Source organism: Colobus angolensis, unplaced genomic scaffold (genome assembly GCF_000951035.1).
Source record: "Colobus angolensis palliatus isolate OR3802 unplaced genomic scaffold, Cang.pa_1.0 Scaffold288, whole genome shotgun sequence".
Lineage (NCBI taxonomy): Eukaryota > Metazoa > Chordata > Mammalia > Primates > Cercopithecidae > Colobus > Colobus angolensis.
In genome coordinates, this window is record NW_012116132.1 from 29,340 (window position 1) to 52,708 (window position 23,369).

General features: G+C 36.7%; 1 protein-coding gene across 1 annotated transcript in view; it reads left to right on the forward strand.

The window, feature by feature from the left end:
* Window positions 1–23,369, forward strand: part of LOC105516698 (dynein heavy chain 14, axonemal-like) — a gene marked incomplete at its 5' end in the record, with an annotated part of 154,523 nt that overhangs the window by 16,606 nt on the left and 114,548 nt on the right. The window contains 2 exons of the mRNA XM_011948971.1: window positions 10,400–10,597; window positions 21,552–21,713. Coding sequence (XP_011804361.1) covers window positions 10,400–10,597; window positions 21,552–21,713 — 360 coding nt within the window. The remainder of the gene's footprint in view (window positions 1–10,399; window positions 10,598–21,551; window positions 21,714–23,369) is intronic.

Genomic DNA, 23,369 nt, shown 5'->3' on the forward strand with positions numbered 1-23,369 from the left:
GGCCAGAGCTTCGTATACATAATGGGAAGTGAAGACAACGGCCAGAGCTTCGTATACATAATGGGAAGTGAAGACAACGGCCAGAGCTTCGTATACACAGCTCCATGCCTCCCACCGGGCAGGTGTGCACACAGCTCTGTTTTAGAGGCTGCCAGCCATGTGGAGTCAGGGAGGTCACCTGAATTCAATGCACAGATTGGCTTGGAAGAAGTTTGTGATTATCAAAGAATCAACTGAGCATTTAAAAATAAGCCTTCCAGACGGGCACGGTGGCTCATGCCTGTAATCTCAGCAATTTGGGAGGCCGAGGCGGGTGGGTCATGAGGTCAGGAAATCGAGACCATCCTGGCTAACACAGTGAAACCCCATCTCTACTGAGCATTTAAAAATAAGCCTTCCAGACGGGCACGGTGGCTCATGCCTGTAATCTCAGCAATTTGGGAGGCTGAGGCAGGTGGGTCATGAGGTCAGGAAATCGAGACCATCCTGGCTAACATGGTGAAACCCCATCTCTACTAAAAATATAAAAGATTAGCCGGGCGTGGTGGCAGGTGCCTGTAGTCCCAGTTACTCGGGAGGCTGAGGCAGGAGAATGGCGTGAACCCGGGAGGCGGAGCTTGGCAGTGAACCAAGATCACACCACAGCACTCCAGCCTGGGTGACAGAGTGAGACTCCATCTCAAAAAAAAAAGTTCAATCACAGCTCAGGAAAGTCTAAGAAGAGTAAGCACAAGTAGATTAAAATAGATTAACACCTAGACACATCATAGTCAACCATTCAAAGACAAAGAGAAAATCATGAAGGCAGCAAGAGAAAAACAACTTCTTGTGTACTAGGAATTCTCAATAAGATTTGCAGCTGACTTCTTATCAGACACAATGGAGACCAGAAGGCATTGGAGCAGCATATTCAAAGATAAAAGGAGGAAAAACCTCAAAAATTTTATGTTAATAAAACTATTTTAAAAATGAAATAAAGACATTTCCAGATAAACAGCTCTGATAATTTGTTACAGAAAATGCTAAAGTAAATTTTTAGGGTGAGGGTGAAAGACACCAAATGGTAACTTAAATCCATGTGAAGAATAATGAGCAATTACACAGGTAAATATAGGGCCATGTGTTAGTTTTTTACTGACTATGAAACACATTACAGCAAATTTGGCAGCTTAAACAAATTTATTATCTTACAGTTTTGCAGGTCAGAAGTATGACATGGAACCCACTGGGCCAAAATTAAGGTATAGGTATGACTGCATTACTTTCCAGAGGTTCTAAGGGAGAATCTATTCCTTTTCTTTTACTAGCTTCCAGAGGCTTCCTGGATCCCTTGACTCATAACTGCCTTTATCCATCTGTAAAACCAGCAACATCACATCTCTTTGACCCTTCATCAGTCATAACATCTCTCTCTCTCTCTGATCAAAGCCAGGAAGGGTTCTCTGCTTTCAAGGACTTATGTGATTTAGACTGGGCCCAGCCAGATAATCTAGGATGATCTCACCATTTTAAGGTCTTTAATCTTAATCATGTCTGCAAAGTCTCTTGCCATGTAATATAACATATTCCTAGGTTCCAGAGATCATGATGGGGACATATTTGTGTAGAATAGGGGTGGCAAATGCATTATTCTGCCTACCACAGACTATGTAAATATATTTTTCTTCTTTACTCTTAACTACTTTAAAAGATAATCAGATGGAATGATAATTCTAAAACTATTGTCAGGTTTATAATATATAAAGATGTAATATATGTAACAATGAATAGCACAAAAGAGGAGGGGGAAATGGGGTTATGTTGAAGAAAACTGTCTATATTTTACTGGAATTGTATTAATCTAAAATAGATTATGATTAAAAATAAAATTATATATATAATCGATTTAACAATAATAGTTGGATACTTCAATACCTTCACTCTTAATAATTGATAGAGAAACTAGACATAAAACCAGCAAGGATACAAAGACTTCAACAGTATTGTAAAACAACTTGAACTAATCGACATGATAGAAGACTCCATCCAACAACAGCAAAATACATATTCTTTTGAAGCAAACATGTAACATTCTTGAGGAGAGACCAAATGCCAAGCCATAAAACAAGCCTCAGTAAATTTCAAAGGATTGAAATCATACAAAGTACGTTCTTTGACCACAGTAGAACTAAATTAGAAAGTTTCCAACAAAAGGAAATTGGGATATTAACAACTATGTGGAACTTTTACAACATACTCCTAAATGGGTGAAAGAAGAAATTGCGGAGAAATTAGAAAATACTTTGAGATACATGAAAACAAACAAAAACATAATATAAAGCTGTTCTTTAAGAGAAATCTATAGCTATAAATACTTATATTTAAAAAGAACAACCTCAAATTAATAGCCTAATCTTCCACCTTAGGAAAATACCAAAAGGAAAGAAAACCAAACCCAAAGCAAGCAGATGGAAGAAAATAATAAAGATTAGAGAGGAAAGTAGAGAATATAAAACCAGCAGGAAATATCAGTAAAACCAAAAGTTGGTTCTTTGAAAAGATCAACAAAATTGACAAGTTTTTTGCTAGACTAACCAAGAAAAAAGGAAGAAAAAACTCAAATTATTAAAATCAGGAATTAAAGAGGGAATATTAAATATATTAAAATCAAGAATTAAAGAGGGAATTAAAGAGGGAATATCAGTATTACAGAAATAAAAAAGGATTATCAGAGAATACTATGAACAATTTTATGCCAACATATTAGATCACTTGGATAAAATATCTTTCCTAGAAATACATAAATTACTGAAACTGAAGAATTAGAAAATCTAGTAGATCAATAGCAAACAAGGAGATTTAATTAGGAATTTTAAAACTTCCCACAAGAAAAGCCCAGAGCCAAATGGCTTCACCAGAGATTTCTACCAAACATCTAAGGAAGAATTAACACCATTCCTTCCCAAACTCTTCCAGAAAATAGAAGAGGGAATACTTCCCAATTCATCTATAAGGTCAGTAACATCCTAATACCAAAACTAGACAAAGTCATCACGAGAAAAGTACAGACTAATATCCCCTATGAATATAGTGGGAAAAAATCTGAACAAAATCTTAACAAACAAAAACCAGTAACATATAGCAAGTAGTATGCACCATAAGCAAGTGAGATTTATTGCAGGAATGCGTATTTGGTTTCATATTTTCTAAAAATCATTAATGCAATATACCTATTAATGGAATTAAAAGTAAAAACCACACAATAATCTCAGGAGATGCAGAAAAGCACGACAAAATCCAACACCATTTTTTTACTCTCAGCCAAAAGGAAAAGAATGACGCTTCATCAACCCAATAAAGAGCTTCTATGAAAAACTTACAGCTAGCCTTATGCTTAACAGTGAAAGACAAAATGCTTTTCCCCTAAGATCGACAGCAAAGAAAGAATGTTTTGCCTTAAAAACTAGAAGCATTCCCTTTGAAAACTGGCACAAGACAGGGATGCCCTCTCTCACCACTCCTATTCAACATAGTGTTGGAAGTTCTGGCTAGGGCAATCAGGCAAGAGAAAGAAATAAAGGGTATTCAGTTAGGAAAAGAAGAAGTCAAATTGTCCCTGTTTGCAGATGACATGATTGAATACTTAGAAAACCCCATCGTCTCAGCCCAAAATCTCCTTAAGCTGATAAGAAACTTCAACAAAGTCTCAGTATACAAAATCAATGTGCAAAAATCACAAGCATTCCTATACACCAATAACAGACAAACAGAGAGCCAAGTCATGACTGAACTCCCATTCACAATTGCTTCAAAGAGAATAAAATACCTAGGAATCCAACTTACAAGGGATGTAAAGGACCTCTTCAAGGAGAACTACAAACCACTGCTCAGTGAAATAAAAGAGGACACAAACAAATGGAAGAACATTCCATGCTCATGGATAGGAAGAATCAATATTGTGAAAATAGCCATACTACCCAAAGTAATTTATAGATTCAATGCCATCCCCATTAAGCTACCAATGACTTTCTTCACAGAATTGGAAAAAACTGCTTTAAAGTTCATATGGAACCAAAAAAGAGCCCACATTGCCAAGGCAATCCTAAGCCAAAAGAACAAAGCTGGAGGCATCATGCTACCTGACTTCAAACTATACTACAAGCCTACAGTGACCAAAACAGCATGATACTGGTACCAAAACGGAGATATAGACCAATGGAACAGAACAGAGTCCTCAGAAATAATACCACACATCTACAGCCATCTGATCTTTGACAAACCTGACAAAAACAAGAAATGGCGAAAGGATTCCCTATTTAATAAATGGTGCTGGGAAAATTGGCTAGCCATAAGTAGAAAGCTGAAACTGGATCCTTTCCTTACTCCTTATATGAAAATTAATTCAAGATGGATTAGAGACTTAAATGTTAGACCTAAAACTATAAAAACCCTAGAAGAAAACCTAGGTAGTACCATTCAGGACATAGGCATGGGCAAGGACTTCATGTCTAAAACACCAAAAGCCATGGCCACAAAAGCCAAAATTGACAAATGGGATCTAATTAAACTAAAGAGCTTCTGCATAGCAAATGAAACTACCATCAGAGTGAACAGGCAACCTACAGAATGCGAGAAAATTTTTGCAATCTACTCATCTGACAAAGAGCTAATATCCAGAACCTACAAAGAACTCAAACGAATTTACAAGAAAAAAACAAACAACCCCATCAAAAAGTGGGCAAAGGATATGAACAGACATTTCTCAAAAGAAGATATTTATGCAGCCAACAAGCACATGAAAAAAATGCTCATCATCAGTCACCATCAGAGAAATGCAAATCAAAACCACAATGAGATTCCATCTCGCACCAGTTAGAATGGCAATCTTTAAAAAGTCAGGAAACAACAGGTGCTGGAGAGGATGTGGAGAAATAGGAACACTTTTACACTGTTGGTGGGACTGTAAACTAGTTCAACCATTGTGGAAAACAGTGTGGCGATTCCTCAAGGATCTAGAACTAGAAATACCATTTGACCCAGTCCTCCCATTACTGGGTATATACCCAAAGGATTATAAATCATGCTGCTATGAAGGCACATGTGCACATATGTTTATTGCAGCACTATTCACAATAGCAAAGACTTGGAATCAACCCAAATGTCCATCAGTGACAGACTGGATTAAGAAAATGTGGCACATGTACACCATGGAATACTATGCAGCCATAAAAAAGGATGAGTTCATGTCCTTTGTAGGGACATGGATGCAGCTGGAAACCATCATTCTCAGCAAACTATCACAAGAACAGAAAACCAAACACCATATGTTCTCACTGATAGGTGGGAACTGAACAATGAGATCACTTGGACACAGGAAGGGGAACGTCATACACTGGGGCCTATTGTGGGGAGAGGGGCGGGGGGAGGGATAGCATTAGAAGATATACCTAATGTAAATGATGAGTTAATGGGTGCAGCGCACCAACATGGCACATGTATACATATGTAACAAACCTGCACATTGTGCACATGTACCATAGAACTTAAAGTATAAAAAAAGAAAAAACAAAAGAAAACCTCACTGTTAAAAAAAGAAAAAAAAGAATGTTTTGCCTTACAATTTCTATTCAACACTATACTATAGGTTCTAGCCAGTGCAATTAAGTAAGAAAAAGTGGGGAAGGGGCATCCAGATTGGAAAAAATAAAGGGAGCAAACCCATTCTTATTCACATTCCACATGATCCTGTTTATGAAAAATTCTAAGGACAAACAACCCAATTAAAAATAAACAGGCCAGGTGCAGTGGCTCATGCCTGTAATCCCAGAAGTTTTGGAGCCCTAGGTGAGTGGATCACTTGAGGCCAGGAGTTTGAGACCAGCCTGGCCAACAGGGTAAAACTCCATCTCTACAAAAATACAAAAATTAGCTGGCATGGTGGCGCACCTGTTATCTCAGCTACTCAGGAGGGTGACACAGGAGACTCGCTTGAACCCAGGAGGCAGAGGTTACAGTGAGCCAAGATCGTGCCACTGCACTCCAGCCTGGGTGATAGAGCGAGACTCTGTCTCAAAAAATAAAAATAAAAATAAACAGATGCTGGCCCAATGTGGTGGCTCATGCTTATAATCCCAGCACTTTGGAAGGGCAACACAGGAGGATTGCTTGAGGCCAGGAGTTCAAGACCAGCCTGGGCCAAATAATGAGACTCCTTCTTACAAAAAAAATAATTAAAAATAAAAAGTTAGCCAGATATGGTGGCATGTACCTGTAGTCCCAGCTACTCAGGAGGCTGAGGCAGGGGGATACTTAAGCCCAGGAGTTCAAGGCTTCTGTGAGCTGTGATCGCACCACTGCACTCCAGCCTGGGTGACAAAGTGAGACCCTATCTCAAAAAAATAAATAAATAAATGAAGAAACAGATACCTTGTTATGGCTGAATGGCATTTTATTGTACATGTATACCACATTTTGTCTATCCGTTCTGTTGATGGACATTTGGCTTATTAGCTCTTGTGAATAGTGCTGCAAAAAGTGGCAACATGGAAGAGCCTAGAAGGCCTCATGTTAAGCAAAATAAGTTAAGCAAAGAAAGAGAACTACTGCATGTTCTCACTCGTGTGAAAACTGAGAAAAAAAATTTCAAACTCGTAGAAGTAGAGAGTAGAATTATGAGTATTAGAGGCCAGGAAGGGGAGAGGAGGGGAGAATGGGAGAATTTAGTTAATTAGTACAAAATTATTACTACATAGGAGGAATGAGTTCCGGTGTTTTGCAGCAGTGTAGGCTGAATATGGTTTACTCTAATTTACTGAATGTTTTCAAAATGCTAGAGGAGAGGATTTTGAATATTCACAACACAAAGGACAATGTTTGAGGTGATGAATGTATTTTCTCCAATTTGATCATTATACATTAAATGTTCATATGGAACTATCACTCTGTATCCCATAAATATGTATAATTATCACATGTCAACCAAAAAATAAAAGGAAAAAATAAATACCTTACAAAAGCATATGAAAAGGTGCTCAATATCAATTGTCATTAGGGGAAACAATAATGAGATACCACAACATCCCTATTAAAATGACCAAAATCCAAAGAACTGATAACAGCAATTACTGACAAGGATACAGAGCAATAGGAACTCTCATTCATAGCTGATGGGAAATGAAAATAGCACAGCCACTTTGGAAGACAGTTTAGCAGTTTCCTACAAAGCTAAACAGTCTTCCCATATGAGCCAGTAACCATGCTCCTACCTAACTGATTTGAAAACTTACGCCCACGTAAAAACCTGCACAGGAATGATTATAGCAACTTTATTCATAATCACCAAAAACTGAAAGCAACCAAGATTCCTTCAATAAAGCAAATGAATAAACACACTGTAGTAGTACATTGATACAGTGGAAGACTATTCAGAGATAAAAAGAAATGAGCTCTCAAGCCACAAAAAGACATGAGTGAATTTCAAAGGTATATTGCTAAGTGAAAGAAGTCAGTCTGAAAAGGCAACATATTATAGATTCCAATTATATGACATTCGGGAAAAGGCAAAACTATGGAAATGGTAAAAATATTTGTTGCCTAAGGGTTTGGTGGAAAGAAAGGAAAGTGAAACACAAGATTTTTTAGGATGATAAAAGTTCTGTATACTATAATGGTGAACACATGACACTATATATTTGTCAAAGCCCATAGAACTTGACAACACAAAGAATGAGCCTTAACATATACAAATTTAGAAAAAAATCACCTTGGAGTTCTGGTAATCCCAGGATGGCATTCAGAATGTGAAAGAACAATCAAACCATGTTGCAAGTGTGTGACACAAACTCACTGAAGAGGATTAGGGGAAAAGGAGCCAATATAAAAAGTGGTTTGGGGGTAAAGTTAACCATTCTAATACCACAATACACATATACTGGAATTGAATAATGAAGTAAATGGATGGCAGATGTTGGAAACCAGTTTTCTCACTATTGGAGGGCAGAGCTAAACAAGGGAAAGAGACTAGAATGATCATGTAGTAACAGAGTTGGAGACATAAGTTGAACTTATGTTTAGCTTAATATAGGTGATTGGATATAGAAATTTTATAGGAATGTGTGTCTATAAGGGTTAATATACAAACATTTGTTTATTTGCTGTGTCAGCTGGGAGGGCTTATGGGCAGTGATCTCCAGTAGCAATGAGTACACCTAGCTCCCAGATCTTGGTTTCTAATACCATTCTCCAATAAAAGGAACCAGGACTCCTTGGGAAAATTGTTGATTACAGGACTGGGACAGGAAATAAACAATATGAGCCTGGAGAATCCTATAGTGCTACAAGTGAAGTGCTACAATAATCATGGGGTTATGTCAGCGGGACACAAGAGCCAACTAAAAGAGTTCACAGTGCCCAAAGCTGGAGCAAGAAAACAAAGAAATAAAGTGGTATTAAATTAAAATCCAAATTGTATAATAAATATCCATGGGCCCATACTTATATAAATAAATGACTAAATAAATAAGTAAATAAGGGAGCATAGACAAATCTGCCATTCAGAAGAAATCCACATAATGTACGTAGGTAGTCTACCCTCAAGAAACTGGAACATAACTCCTCACTCATTCACTAAGGACTGCACATACTGACTTTCTCCCAAAGAGTACAGTACAGAAAGGGGGAGAAAAGAGTAACTTCACAGTGGAGAAACCTGACAAACACCACCTTATCTAGGTGATCAAGTTCACCATCAAGATAAATCACAGTGAGTATAATCATGAGAAAAACGCAGGAAAATCCCAGTTGAGTGACATTCCATAAAATGCCTGATCAGAACTCCTTGAAGATCTTTAAGGCCATCAAAAACAAGGAAAGTGTGAAAAACTGTCACAGCCAAGAGTAGCTTAAGGAGATTTGGCTACTAAATGCAATATAGTATCCTGGAGGAAATTCCGAAGGAGAAAAAGAAAACATTAGGTTAAAAACTAAGGAGATCTGAAAAAAGTATGGACTTCAGTTAATAATAACATATCAATATTGGTTCATTAATGGTAAGAAATGTAATATACTAATGTTAGATGCTAATAGGGGAAATTGAATGGTGGGATATATGACAGTTCCCCATACTATCTTGGCAATTTTTCTCTGAGTCTAAAACTCTTCTAAAATAAGTTTATTTTTTAAAATAGACAAAAGATTTGAATAGGTGTTTCACCAAAGACGATACATGAATGGTTAATCAGCCCATGAAAAGATGTTCAGCTTCATTAGTCATTAGGGAAATACAAATTAAAATCACAATAACACTAAACACACACTTGACTGGCTATAATCAAAAAGATAGCTAATAACAAGCATTGACAAGACTGTGTATAAACTGAACTTTCATACACAGCTTGTGGGAATGTAAAATAGTACAACTACTTTGGAAAATGGTTTGGCTATTTCTTATAAAGTTTAACATAGATTTACCACATAATTGAGCAATTCCATTTCTCTATCTCTACACAAGGCAAAATAAAACCAGTGTCCACTCAAAGACTTGTATGGAAATGTTCATAGCAGCATTATTCATAATCAAGAAGCAGAAACAATCCAAATGTTCATCAATGGATAAATAAAATGTGTTATGTCCGTACAATAGAATACCATTCAGCAATAAAAAGGAACAAACTACTGATACACATACAACATGAAAGAACTTATTATGCTAAGTAAAATAAATCGAATACATTAGACTTCATGGTATATAATTTCACTTATATGAAATGCCAAAAATAGGCAAATCAATAGAGATGAAAACATATTAGTGATTGGGCCTGAGAGTTGGATGGGGATTGACTGCCAGTGGGCTTGAAAGACCTTTTTGGGGTGAAAGAAATTGTTCCAAAACTGAATTGTGACAAGGGTTGCATAAGTCTGTAAATGTACTAAAAACATTGAATTATACACTTAAAACTGGTATAATCTGTAAATTACACCTAAATAAAACTGTTTTTAAAACAATAATTACTTTGCCATTATTCTCCAAAAGCATTTATTAAGTACCTATTGCTCAAAATAAAAAGGAAAAGATCTATCTAGTTACTTATACATGAAGAATCAAATATTGACAGTGATATAAAGATGGTTTATAAGCCTGTCTGTGCTATTTTTCAAGATCATGTTCTCTTTCCAGTGAAATTTTCTCGTATATTCAAGAGGCTATGGAAAGATGAAAATATTGAATGTGGATGAGTGCATTATAAAAATTTTGATAAAATATTTAAATTACATTTAGTATGCCTTCCAAAAGGTTATAAATAAAAATAGTCTGGGGTATTTTTACTGTCAAAATTTCTAGCACAAATAATAAACAGAAAACTACACATTGAAAGATTCCCAGAAAATATATGTCATATGTTGGATTTCTTTTCTCCCAAAGATTGGAATAGATGGATGTGGGAAAAAAACTTGTGCAACCTTGGCCTGTTATCTGACAGATAACAAACTATACCGAGTGCCTGTATCTCACAAATGTGCCTACATCGAATTCAAAGAAGTTTTTAAAAAGGTGTTTATTCACGCAGGATTAAAAGGGAAACCCACTGTTCTGATGGTTCCCAATTTAAACATAGAGCAAGTAAGTACTTTTTGTCTTTGTTATTTGCTGAAGTTTGATATCTTCGTGGCTACCCCCCCTCAGAAATTTAATATTTGAAAAGAAAACAAGAAAATATTTATCAATGGTTCTATTAGCCTACAATATCAGTTTACTTGCAGTATTCTCTGTTCTTATCCAGTGATAGCCCACAGAGTTTATATATTTGTATTGATGCCACAGGTAGTTATGAATAAACATTTCAATAAAGGTATTTTCTATGTCATTATCTTGTTCATTTTAATTGACAGATTGGAAGTAATTTATCTATGTAACTGAAGTCATCTGTCTTATATCAGAACTAGCTTTATGATCTGTATTTTAAAAACCCTTTCATCTATATCCAATATCTGTAATCTACAGTTAGGTATGTAATCTACAATCTGCTCTTACAGTATCCAAGCTTCTGTTTCTCTCCATTACTCTTCTTCTGCTCTAATTTCACTGTCAGATGTAGGACTTTCCTTACAGAATATGTTATTTTTGGCATGTATATATATATATATATTTCCTCCAAGTCTGTGGCTCATCTGTTTATTTTCTTTTCAAATTAAATTCAATTAAATGTTTTAAATTGACATGATAATTGTACATGTGTTTATGGGGTATAGTGATGTTTTAATACATGTAAGAGCAGATTACCGTAATTAGTATATTCATCTCAAACATTTATCATTTTTGTGTTAGGAGCATTCAATATCCTCCTTGTAGCCCTTTAACACTATATAATATATTATCGTTATGTATAGTCATGCTACAGTGCTGTAGGATAGTAGAACTTATTCCTCCTCTCTAGCTGTAATTTTGTATCCCTTAAAAAAATCCCTCACTATCCTTCTCTCCCTTTCCCCTACCTTTCTCAGCCCCTACCTTTCTCAGTATCTTCTGTTCCCCTTTTTACTCCCGTGAGATCCACTTGTTTTTAACTTTTATTTATTTATTTTTTTTTTTATTTTTTTTTTTATTATACTTTAAGTTCTAGGGTACATGTGCATAACGTGCAGGTTTGTTACATATGTATACTTGTGCAATGTTGGTGTGCTGCACCCATCAACTCGTCAGCACCATAGTGAGAGGATGTGATGTTTAACTTTCTGTTCCTGGCTTACTACACTTAACATAATCATGTTGCCAAAGTGACAGGATTTCATTCTCTTTTATGGCTGAATCATATTCTATGAATTTTATGTACCATATTTTCTTTAGTCATTCATTCATTCGTGGACACTTAGGTAGATTCTGTATCTTGGCTATTGTGAAAAGAGCTGTTATAGACATGAGGGTGCAGATGTTTCCTCGATATACTGATTTCCTTTTCTTTGGATAAATGCCCAGAAGTGGGATTACTGGATCTTATGATCATTTTATTTGTATCATCATCATCCTCATCATCATCATCATTTTTGTTTTGTTTTGTTTTGTTTTGAGACAGGGTCTTCCTCTGTCACCCAGGCTGGAGTGCAATGGTGCGATCATGGCTCACTGAAGCCCCAACCTCCAAGGCTCAAGTGATCCTCCCACCTTAGCCTCCCAAGTAGCTGAGACTACAAGAATGCACCACCACACCCAGCTAATTTTTTTTATGGAGGTGGGGTCTCACTGTGTTGCCCAGACTCATATGTAGTTTTTTGAGAAACGTCCATAATATTTGCCATAATGGCTGCACTAGATTACATTCCTACCAACAGTATATAAGAGTTCCCTTTCTCCACATCTTCACCATCATTTGCTATTTTTTGTCTATTTGATGATAGCCATCCTGACTGGGGGGAGATGATAACTCGTTGTGGTTCTGATTTGCATTTCCGTAATAATTAGTGATATTGAGCATTTATTCATTTCTTTTGGCCATTTGTATGTCTTCTTTTGAGAAATATCTGTTCATATCATTTGCCCATTTTTTAATCAGGTTTTGTTTGTTTTTTGTTCTTTATTTTTTGTTTTTGCTGTTAAGTTTGAGTTCTGGATATGAATCCTCTATTGGATGAATCATTTGCAAATATTTTCTCCTATTCTGTAGTTTGTCTTTTCGTTCTATTGTTTCCTTTGCTGTACAGAAGGAAATTTACCATACTTTTGAATTTGATATAATTCCATTTGTTTATTTTTGCTTTTGTTGCCTGTGCTTTTGAGGTCTTATTTATAAATTCTTTTCCAAGACCAATGTCCTGAAGCATTTCCCTTGTTTTCTTCCAGTAGTTTTAGTTTCAGGTCTTACATTTAGCGCTTTAATTAATTTTGAGTTGATTCTTGTATAGGGTGAGAGGTGGGGGTCTACTTTCATTCTTCTGTATATGGATATTCAACTTTCCCGGCACCATTTATTGAAGACTGACTTTTTTCCATTGTATGTTCTCAGTGTATTTGTCAAAAATGAGTTGGCCATTGATACATGAATTAATTTCTGGGTTCTCTATTCTATTCCATTGATCTATGTGTCTGTTTTTGTTCCCATACCATGCTGTTTTGGTTACTATAGCTTTATAATGTGTTTTGAAGTCTGGTAGTGTGATGCCTCCAACTTTGTTCTTTTTGCTCAGAATTGCTTTGGATTTCTGAGATATTTTGTGGTTCCATTTGAATTTTAGGAATTTCTGTGAAGAATATCATTGGCATTTTTTCAGAGATTGCAACAAATCTGTAGATTGCTTTGGGCAGTATGGTCATCTTAACAATATTAGTTTTTTTGATTCATGAACGTGGGGTGTCTTTCCATTTGTTTGTACCCTTTTCAGTTTCTATCAGTGTTTTGCAGCTTTCCTTGTAGAGTTCTTTCATCTCCTTGGTTCAAATTTATTTCCAGGTATTTTATTTTATTTATTGTAACTATTCTAAATGGGATTGCCTTTTTAATTTCTTTTTCACCTAGCTTGCTGTTTGTATATAGAAACATTACTGATTTTTGTATCCTGCAACTTTGCTGAATTCATTTATCAGTTCTAAGAGATTTTTGTCAACCCCATAAAAAAGTGGACAAAGGACATGAACAGACACTTTTCAAAAGAAGACATTTGGCCAGGTGCAGTGTTTAACCCCTATAATCCCAGCACTTTGGGAGGCCAAGACAGGAGGATCTCTTGAGCCTGGGAGTTCCAGACCAGCCTGGGCAACATAGTGAGACCTTGTCTCTATTTTTAAGAAAAGATATAGACTGGCTGAATGGATGAAAAACAAGACCCAACTATATGCTGCCTACAAGAAATTCAACACACTTGTAAAGACAGACACAGAGGGACAGTGAAGGGATAGAAAAAGATATTCCATGCAAACAGAAACCAAACACAAGCAGGAGTAGCTATATTTCCATCAGATAAAACAGATTTCTAGTCAAACTGTAAAAAGAGACAAAGGACATTATATAATAATAAAGGAATCAATTCAGCAAGAGAATATAACTATTGTAAATATATATATACCCAACACTGGAGCACCCAGATATATAAATCAAATATTATATCTAGAGGAAGAGATGGACCCCAATACAATAATAGTCAGGGATTTCAACACCCCACTCTCAGCATTAAATAGTTCATCTAGACAGAAAATCTGCAAGCATCAGATTTAAACTGCACCATAGACCAAGTGGACCTAACAGACACTTAACGAACATTTCACTCAACAGCCACAGAATACACATTCTTTTCATTAGCACATGGAACATTCTGCATGACTGATTATATGTTAGAACACAAAAAGTCTCAACAAATTTTTAAAAATCAAAATCATATCAAGTATCTTATCTGAATACAATAGAATGACTAGTAATCAATAACAAGAGCAACATTCAAAACTGTAACATTCATGGACATTAGACAGTATGCTTCTGAATAACAAATGGATGAAGGAAGAAATTAAGAATGAAATGTAAGAATTCCTCAAAACAAATGTTAATGGAAATACAACATAATAAAACCTAGGGGTCCAGGAAAAGCAGTATTAACAGGCAAGTTTATAATAATAAATGCCTACATAAAAAAGAAAGATTTCAAATAAATAACCCAACAATGCATCTGAGGGAACTAGAAAAAGCAAGAACAAATGAACCCAAAATTAGTAGAAGGAAATAAATAATAAAAATCATAGCAAAAATAAATGAAATTGATAATAAAAAACAATACCAAAGATCAACACAACCAAAAGTTTTTTTTGCAAAGAAAAACAAAACTGAACAACTATTAGTTAGACAAACTAACAACAGAAAAGATCCAAATAAATAAAAACAGAAGTGAGAAAGAATACATTACAATGGATACCATAGAAATACACGGGATTATTAGAGACTATTATGAACAGCTACACATCAATAAATTTAAAAACCTAGAGGGAATGAATAAATTCATATATAATCTATCAAGATTGAGCCAAGAAGAAATAGAAAACCTGAGCAGACTAATAATAACAAGATTGATCAGTAATAAAAGCTCTCCCAAAAACAAACAAACAAACAACAACAAAAATTCCACTACTGGATGGCCTCACTGCTAAATTCTACCAACTATTTTTTTTAAGATGGAGTCAGGCTGGAGTGCAGTGGTGCCATCTCAGCTCATGGCAACCTCTGACTCCTGGGTTCAAGCAATTCTCCTGCCTCAGTATCCTAAGTAGCTGGGATTACAGGCACCTGCTACCACACCTGGCTAATTTTTTTGTACTTTTAGTAGAGATTGGGTTTCACTATGTTGGCCAGGCTGGTCTTGAACTTTTGACCTCAGGTAATCTGTCTGCCTTGGCCTCCCAAAGTGCTGGGATTACAGGCATGAGCCACTGCTCCCGGTCTCTACCAAACTATTAAAGACAAATTAATATTAATTATTCTCAAGCTATTCCAGAATATTAAAGAGGAAATTATTCCTTACTCATTCTATGAGGTCAGCATAATGCTGTTACCAAAACCAGACAAGGACATGATGAAAAAGGAAAACTACAGGCCAATATTCCTGATGAATCTAGATACAAAAATCCTCAACAAAATACTAGCAAACTGAATCAAACAACACATCAAAAAGATAATACACCATTATCAACTGGGATTTATGTCAGGAATGCAAGGATGGTTCAACATATGCAAATCAATAAACATGATACACTGCATAAACAGAATATAGAGAAAAAACCACAATCATCTCAATAGATGCTGAAAAGACATTAAATAAAATCCAACATCCCTTCATGATTAAAAAAACAAAAACTCTCAATAAATTAGCTATAGAAGGAAAGTGCCTCAACACAATAAAGGCCATATGTGACAAACCCACAGCTAACATCATAGTGAATAGGGAAAAGCTCAAAGCTTTTCCTCTGCAAGCTAAAACAAGAAAAGAGTGCCCATTCTCACCACTATTATTCAACATAGCACTGGAAATTCTAGCCAGAGCAATTAGATAAAGGAAAGAAATTAAGGGTATCCAAGTTAAAAAGGAGGAAGTAAAATTGCCCCTGTTTTCAGATGACATGGTCTTATAAATATGTAAAGATTCTACCAAAACCTCTTTTTTAAAAAAACTTTTATTTTAAGTTCAGAAGTACAAGTGCAAATTTTTTACATAGGTAAACGTGTCATGGGGGTTTGTTGTACAGATTATTTCATCAGCCAGGTATAAAGCCTAGTACTTTTTTGTCCTGATTCTCTCCCTCCTCCCACCCTTCACACTCTGAAAGGCCCCAGTGTGTGTGGTTCTCCTCTGTGTCCACATGTTCTCATCATTTAACTCCCACTTATAAGTGAAAACATGCAGTATGTGGTTTTCTGTTCCTGTGCTAGTTTGCTAAGGATAATGACCTTCGGCTCCATCTATGTCCCAGCAAAGGATATGGTCTTGGTTTTTTTTTTGTTGTTTTTTTTTTGTTTTGTTTTTTTTACGGCCGCATAGTATTCTATGGTGTATATGTCCACATATTCTGATGAACATTTAGGTTGATTTCATGTATTTGCTATTGTGAATAGTGCTGCAGTGACATACACATGCATGTGTCTTTATAATAGAATGATTTATATTCCTCTTGGTATATACCCACTAATGGGATTGCTGGGTTGAATGGTATTTCTGTCTTTAGGTCTTTGAGGAACTGACACACTGTCTTCCAAATGGCTGAACCAATTTACACACCCACCAACCGTGTATAAGCATTCCTTTTTCTCCACAACTTCATCAGCATTTGCTACTTTTTGACTTTTTAATAGTAGCCATTCTGACTGGTGTTAGATGGTATCTCGTTGCGATTTTGATTTGCATTTCTCTAACTATCAGTGATGTTGAGAATTTTAAAATATAATTGTTGGCTACATGTATGTCTAGTACATGGGAATGTAATCTAGTACAGCCATTATGGCAAATAGTATGGAGGTTCTAACAGTATGGGGCATTTAATCCATTTAAATTCAAGGTTATAATAGATTGATGAGGACCTATTTATCTCATTTTGTTGATTGTTTTCTGGTTGTTTTGTATAACCTTCCTTTCTTATCATTGATTTTGTAGTGAGTGGTTTTTTTTGTTGTTGTTGTTTTGTTTTTTGTTTTGTTTTTTGTTTGTTTTTCTTTGTTTTTGGTTTTTTTTTGTTTTTTGTTTTGTTTTGTTTTGTTTTTGTAGTGATAGGGTTCGATTCCTTTCTTTTTTCCCCTTTGTGTATTGGCTCTACCAGTGAGTGTTATAGTTTTGCATGTTTTCATAATGGTGGTTATCATCTTTTCACTTCCACTTGTAAGACTCCCTGAGCATTTCTTGTAAGGCTATGCTAGGCATGATGAATTCCCTCAGGTTTTTGCTTGTCTTGGGAAGATTTTATTTCTCATTCATTTCTGAAGGATAGCGTCTTGGATATAATTTTCTTGGCTGGCAGTGTCTTTCCTTCAGTTCTTTGAATATCTCATCCTATTCTCTCCTGTCCTATAAGGTTTCTGTTGAGAATTCTGCTATTCTTCTGCTGGGGTTTCCCATTTATATGATGACTTTTTTCTCTTGCCATTTTTGGAAATTTCTCTTAGTCTTTGAATTTTGACAGTTTGACTGTAATGTTCCTCAGATAGACTTTTTTGGGCTTGAATCTATTTGGGGATATTGGAGCTTTCTGGATCTGTATGACTAACTCTCTCTGAAGACTTGGGATTGTTTTCAGTTGTTATTTAATTAAATGCTTTTACACCTTTCCCCTTCTCTTCTTCTTCTGGAATGCCCTTAAGTTCAGAAATTCTTTCTTCTGCTTGGTCTTATCTGTCATAGAAGCTCTCAATTATATCTATTTTTCATTGAAATCTGTAGCTCTGAGATGTGTTTTTGATCCTTTTTTATGATATATATCTCCCTATTGAATTTCTCATTCAAACCATGAACTGTCTTCCTGATTTTGTTGAATTGTCAATCTTTATCTTGTATCTTACTGCATTTCTTTAAGATTATTATTTTACATTCTTTTTCTGGCATTTTGTATATTTTCTTATGATTGCAACCTGTTACTGGTGAGTTACTGTGTTCCTTTGGAGGTTTCATGTTTGCTTGCTTTTTCATGTTTGATGTGTCCCTTCATTGATTTCTATGCATCTCGAAAAACAATCACCTTTCCAACTTTATGGAGTAGCTTTCATAAGGAAAGACTTATTCATAGGTATGGGTTTTACAGTGTCAGTCATTGGGTGCATGGCCTTGATTCTAGATGGATACAGTAGTGTAGTCTCCATGTAGTTTCTTCAGCTGTAATCCATGCTGGTGACATTTGCAAATGTCTCAGCAACCTAGGCTGTGAGAGTTTGTGGAGGCAATGGTGCAACTTTGCTGGAGGTGGGTTCACCAGGCTGTTTCTCATGTCAGGGGCATGTGCATGCATGCAGTGAATCAGCCAACTTGGGATCTGGCTCACTTGATTTGGAGCCATAGGGCTACTACTTTAGCTGGGGGCATAGGCATACAGTTACTTGGCTGGCCTGGTTGTGTGTCTGCCAGGGTTGCCCATGGGATTGTTTCTTAGGCCCTTAGCACAGGCATAGAGTCATCAGGCAGGCCTGGGGCATGTCTGCAGCATGGGGGATGCACCACAGGGCAGTTTCTTAGGTCCATGAGGTAAGCACAATGCTTCTTGGCCAGCCTGGGAGTGTGCCCACCAGGGGTGACCCATAAGGCTATTTCTCAAGCCTGAGATATGGGTGCATGGCTGTTCAGCTGGCCTGAAGGGGTTGTGTCTGCCAGGGGCAACCCACGGAGCTATTTTTCAGGCCTAGGATGCAGGCAAAGGTTTGCTTGGCTAGCCTGGGGGTGTGTGTTCCAGGGGTGACCTGTAAGGCTGTTTCTCAGGACTTGATTGTGGGCATAGAGCTGTTGGGCAGGCCAGGGGCATGTCCTTAGTGGAGGCACTTGTGGGGCTATTTCTCAGGTCCTGGGCATGGGCATGTAGCACTCTGCCAGCCCAAGAATATGTCAGCTGTTCAGTGGCTCTGGGACCCCTCCTGCTTCAAGAAGAGTACACAGCAGTTTGGCCAGCTCAAGGGTAGGGTCACCCTAAATGGGACTGCCAGATTGTTCCTCTGACTAAAAGTGCAGGCATTGGGGATTGGTTTCTCTGCTGGCAGGACCACAATCAAAGCCAATCCTAGGCCCAGGCTCTGCACAGCTGGGGTTGTGGCATAGAGCCACCCATGGGGACTTGGTGGAAGAATGAAGATGAAGTCCCAGTGCTGGAGAGTTGCATGGCTACTGGCCCCTAGAGCAGGGCCCACTCCAGAGGTAGCTCTGGTCTCAAGATGGTGCCATGCTGGTGTAGCTTGGCTCACAAGGGGAGTGAGGTTGGGTGGAAAGTACACACCTTGTGCTCCCGATCCAGAGCAATGCAGCTGCAAGAATTTCCAGCAGCTCCCTAAAATGGGCCCAGGACTAGAAAGGACTCTGAGATTGTCCTGTATAATGACTGTAGGTGTTTCAATGGCAATGGGGCTGGTGGGGTTCTTCTGCTTACCTTGTCTTCACCAGGAGAAGTCCCTCTTGACTCCCAGCTGATCTGGACAGGGGAGACAGGGCTGCAGAGGCAGGATGCCTCCACATTGTCCTCCTAGGCTTCCAGTCACCACAGGTACCTCTCCATCCTCTCACTGTACTCATGCACTCTCCCATTGACATTCTAGTCAAATCTTAACTGTTTATTTGTTACACTGGTCCTTTCTTATGGGGAAGACTACTTCCAAGTACTTCTAGCCAGCCATCTGGCCAGTCACCAGGCCCAGAATATACTATATTTATGTACAAGCAAAAATTGCTAATCACTCACTTTTTTTCAGTTCTGTTATTTTTCACAAACTATACTCTTCCATGTCCAAGACAAAATTAGGAATGCCACCTCAGATTGTATTTACTCTTGTGACAAAATTTCAAGGGAACATTGTTTATTGTTTTTGATCCAGACATATGTAGTTATTGAGTATTGTTTCAACCCCTCATCCTGTTTTTTCTCTTAGTGCTGGGCCTTTCTCCATTGAGTTATTTTTTTCATGTCATATTTTTGAGAGCAAATCCAAGTGCCATATCATATCTACTATACTCCTCCAGGATTTCTGCTATATCTATATATTCTCCCTTCACCAAACTTAAATATCCAGCTCTGTTGATCCAGTTGAGGTTTCTGCCACACAATTTCTTTCTGGATTTTAGAAGATATAGTTTCTCCCATGCCAGGAGTCCATTGTTCTAATTTAATAAATCAGTTTCAGAAAATCATTTCAGGCCAAAGCTGAAATGAACATGGCTCCTCTACTCTCATGTTACTCAGGACTTCGAGATCATTGGATCTATTTCCCACACTTTCCAGGCTTCTTCTGGCCATATCACTGCTTTTCATGTGACCCAAAAAGAGTGCGTAACTATCAGTGTGTAACAAGCTTTGGCAGTTCTCCATCACATACGAGGTGAGACAGGAAATAAGTTAGCCCTGTGTTACCTCTGTTGGCCTCAACTGGAGAGCTCCCCACGAGCTCTCTGCCCTTCCCCACCTGAACTGAAATACCATGAACCTATGAGTGTCTGAGTCTCCTGAAGAGAGTCACTAATGCTACCTACTTTTTTAAAAGCTTTTTTTTTTTTTTAAAGAAATCTTGGATTTATTCTCAAAAGCAAAATATCCTTATGCTTATAATAACTCTTCTGGCAGAGTTTGTTTTCCTACTTTTTCTCATCTGTTACCTTTTCCATTGAATTTGAGGTCCTATATAGATATGAATTCAGTTAAATTAAAATAATCCTTCAGCAATGTTATTTCTAGTTTGTCTACTACTATTCAATCGCAAATGTAGATGTATTGAGGGCTTCTGTGAACTGCCTGAACCGGGTTCCTGCCTAATTCATTATTGTACCCACTCCTCCATACCTCTTTTCTAAGTGCCCGTCACAGCTATTTGGCATACTCTCCATACCAAGTATATGTTTCTCTAATGTTTGAATGAATGAATGGATTAATGAAGCTTCTTTTGACTCAGAAAAAAATATTCTGATGGGTTTGAATGAAAATGTTAGTCTTAGGACAGGCACAGTGTCTCATGCCTGTAATCCCAGCACTTTAGGAGGCCAAGGTGGGAAGACGGACCAGCCTGGACATCATAGAGAGACCGAGTCACTACAAGAATATTTTAAAAATTAGCCAAGCATGGTGGCATGCACCTTTCATCCTACCTATTTGGGAGGCTGAGGTGGGAGGATGGCTGAAGCCTGGTAGTTCAAGGCTGCAGTGAGCCATGACTCTGCCACTGTACTCCAGACTGAGCAACAGGCTGAGATTTTTGTCTCAAAAAAAAAAAAAAAAAAAAGGGGGGGGGGGGGGGGGAATTAAATTTAAAAAAAAAAAAACTTAGCCTCAGTTTTCCTTAATCGCTATTGCTTTCTTGCTTTCTCAAATTGATGTGGTTAGGGTAGAATATATGAATAATTTACTCATTCCTGATTAAATATGTGTTTTGCCTAAGGATTCATTTTTAGAAGATTTGAACTACATCATCAATTCAGGAAGAATACCTGACCTGTTTGAAAATGTTGAGCTGGATTCTATTGCGATGAAAATCAGATCTCTTACTGAACAGTCTGGTCATATGGATAATAGGCAATCTTTACTTTCACTCTTTCAAAAGGTACTTTTTTGTGACTTGGCTTTATCAAATTGTCATGTTAAAAGTTGACCATGTTTATAATTCTGTACATGATTTTTAAGTTGGATATAATTTCTTTAGATCTTTATATGAGTTTTTAAGGTAAAATAATGAGTACCCTACCCACGGACAAACCATATCCTTAGGTAGGTCAAAAGCTTACATGAATCTGAGCCTGTCTGGCTATCAATGATTTTAAAAAATAATACCAGCAGGAGGCAATAAAATGAAAAATGAAATCCCAAGAGTATTTCTTACACAAAGATTCTTTCTCAGATAATGATGTTCTTATTTCATCTTTTTGGTAACAAGTCTGGAAAGGCAAGAAACAAGAAACATTTTATCCTTTTGAATAGTCCTGGAATTGACCAGGAGGTGATGGATACAAAAAGAAATTGACTGGGATACAGCAGGTGCTATTCAGAATGAACTCAGCAGCAGAGGAGCTGTGAACAAACTGGTTTGATGAGAGATATAGATTAGTCAAAATGAACTCAACTTTCTGTATCTTTGAGACATGATGACTGACCAGTGGCTTAGCGAATATATGGACATGATTACTCAAACTAGAATACTCACTGGGGAAGGACCACAGGTGGATTTATTTCTGGTGCTAGTTTTTGTCTATCATAGGGCAATTTAAAAATTGAATCTGGCCATCCACCATTTCTCACCTTAGTAACAATATTGCTAAGTATCAAACAGATACTTAGTAATCTGTCACAAGAAGATGTTTTAAAAATTCCAAAAATGACTCCACAGTTGATAGAGAACAAGGTAATATGAGTGGATATCCTTAGATTTAGTTAGATTTTTTAATAACATCATAGAAAGAAGGATAGAATTTATCCTGACAATTGTGGCACTCTCGTGCCTTGTTACTATATTTAGTTTATTCATTAGATTATTAGATTTAAATAATAAGGAAGAAAAAATAAATTTCAGTTTGGAGTGAAGAGAATAGTACTCCAGAAAATGAATAAATAAACCAAGAATCTCAGTTAGAAATCAATTTTAATTATATACATGATATATGTGTAATATATATAATACTATGCTTCCAAAAGTAATTTGACATGTCCTACAATAATAACAAATAATAAAGGCACACTTTAAACTGCTAACATTTGATATCTCTAGGTGGAAGTTTTGGGAATGTGTAAAACAAAGAGAGGTATTTTCATTTTTACTTTAAACATTTCCACATTGTATGAATTTTGCACTCAGCAGTTTTATTTGCCTTTATAAATTTGTTAAAGACAAAAAAGAGGAAAAAAAACTTAGCTTTTAGTCTTTTTTCAGCTTTACCATATTTATTTGACAAAATAAGTTGCTTGATACTTAATATCATTTTGTACAGTTAGACTCTGAGTTAAAAGGAACACTAATTCATTGAGGCTGTTTTCAGTAATACGGACATATTGCAAAGTGATATCTGGAAATAAGGAAGAAGGAATCTGTGCCCTGTTGCCAGTCTTGCCAAGAATCCAGCAACAGCAGCAGCACAGCCAGGTTTTTTTTTGTTTGTTTGTTACAATTGTTTTTTGTTTTTTTTTATTATTATTATACTTTAAGTTCTAGGGTACATGTGCATAGGGTGCAGGTTTGTTACATATGTATACTTGTGCCATGTTGGTG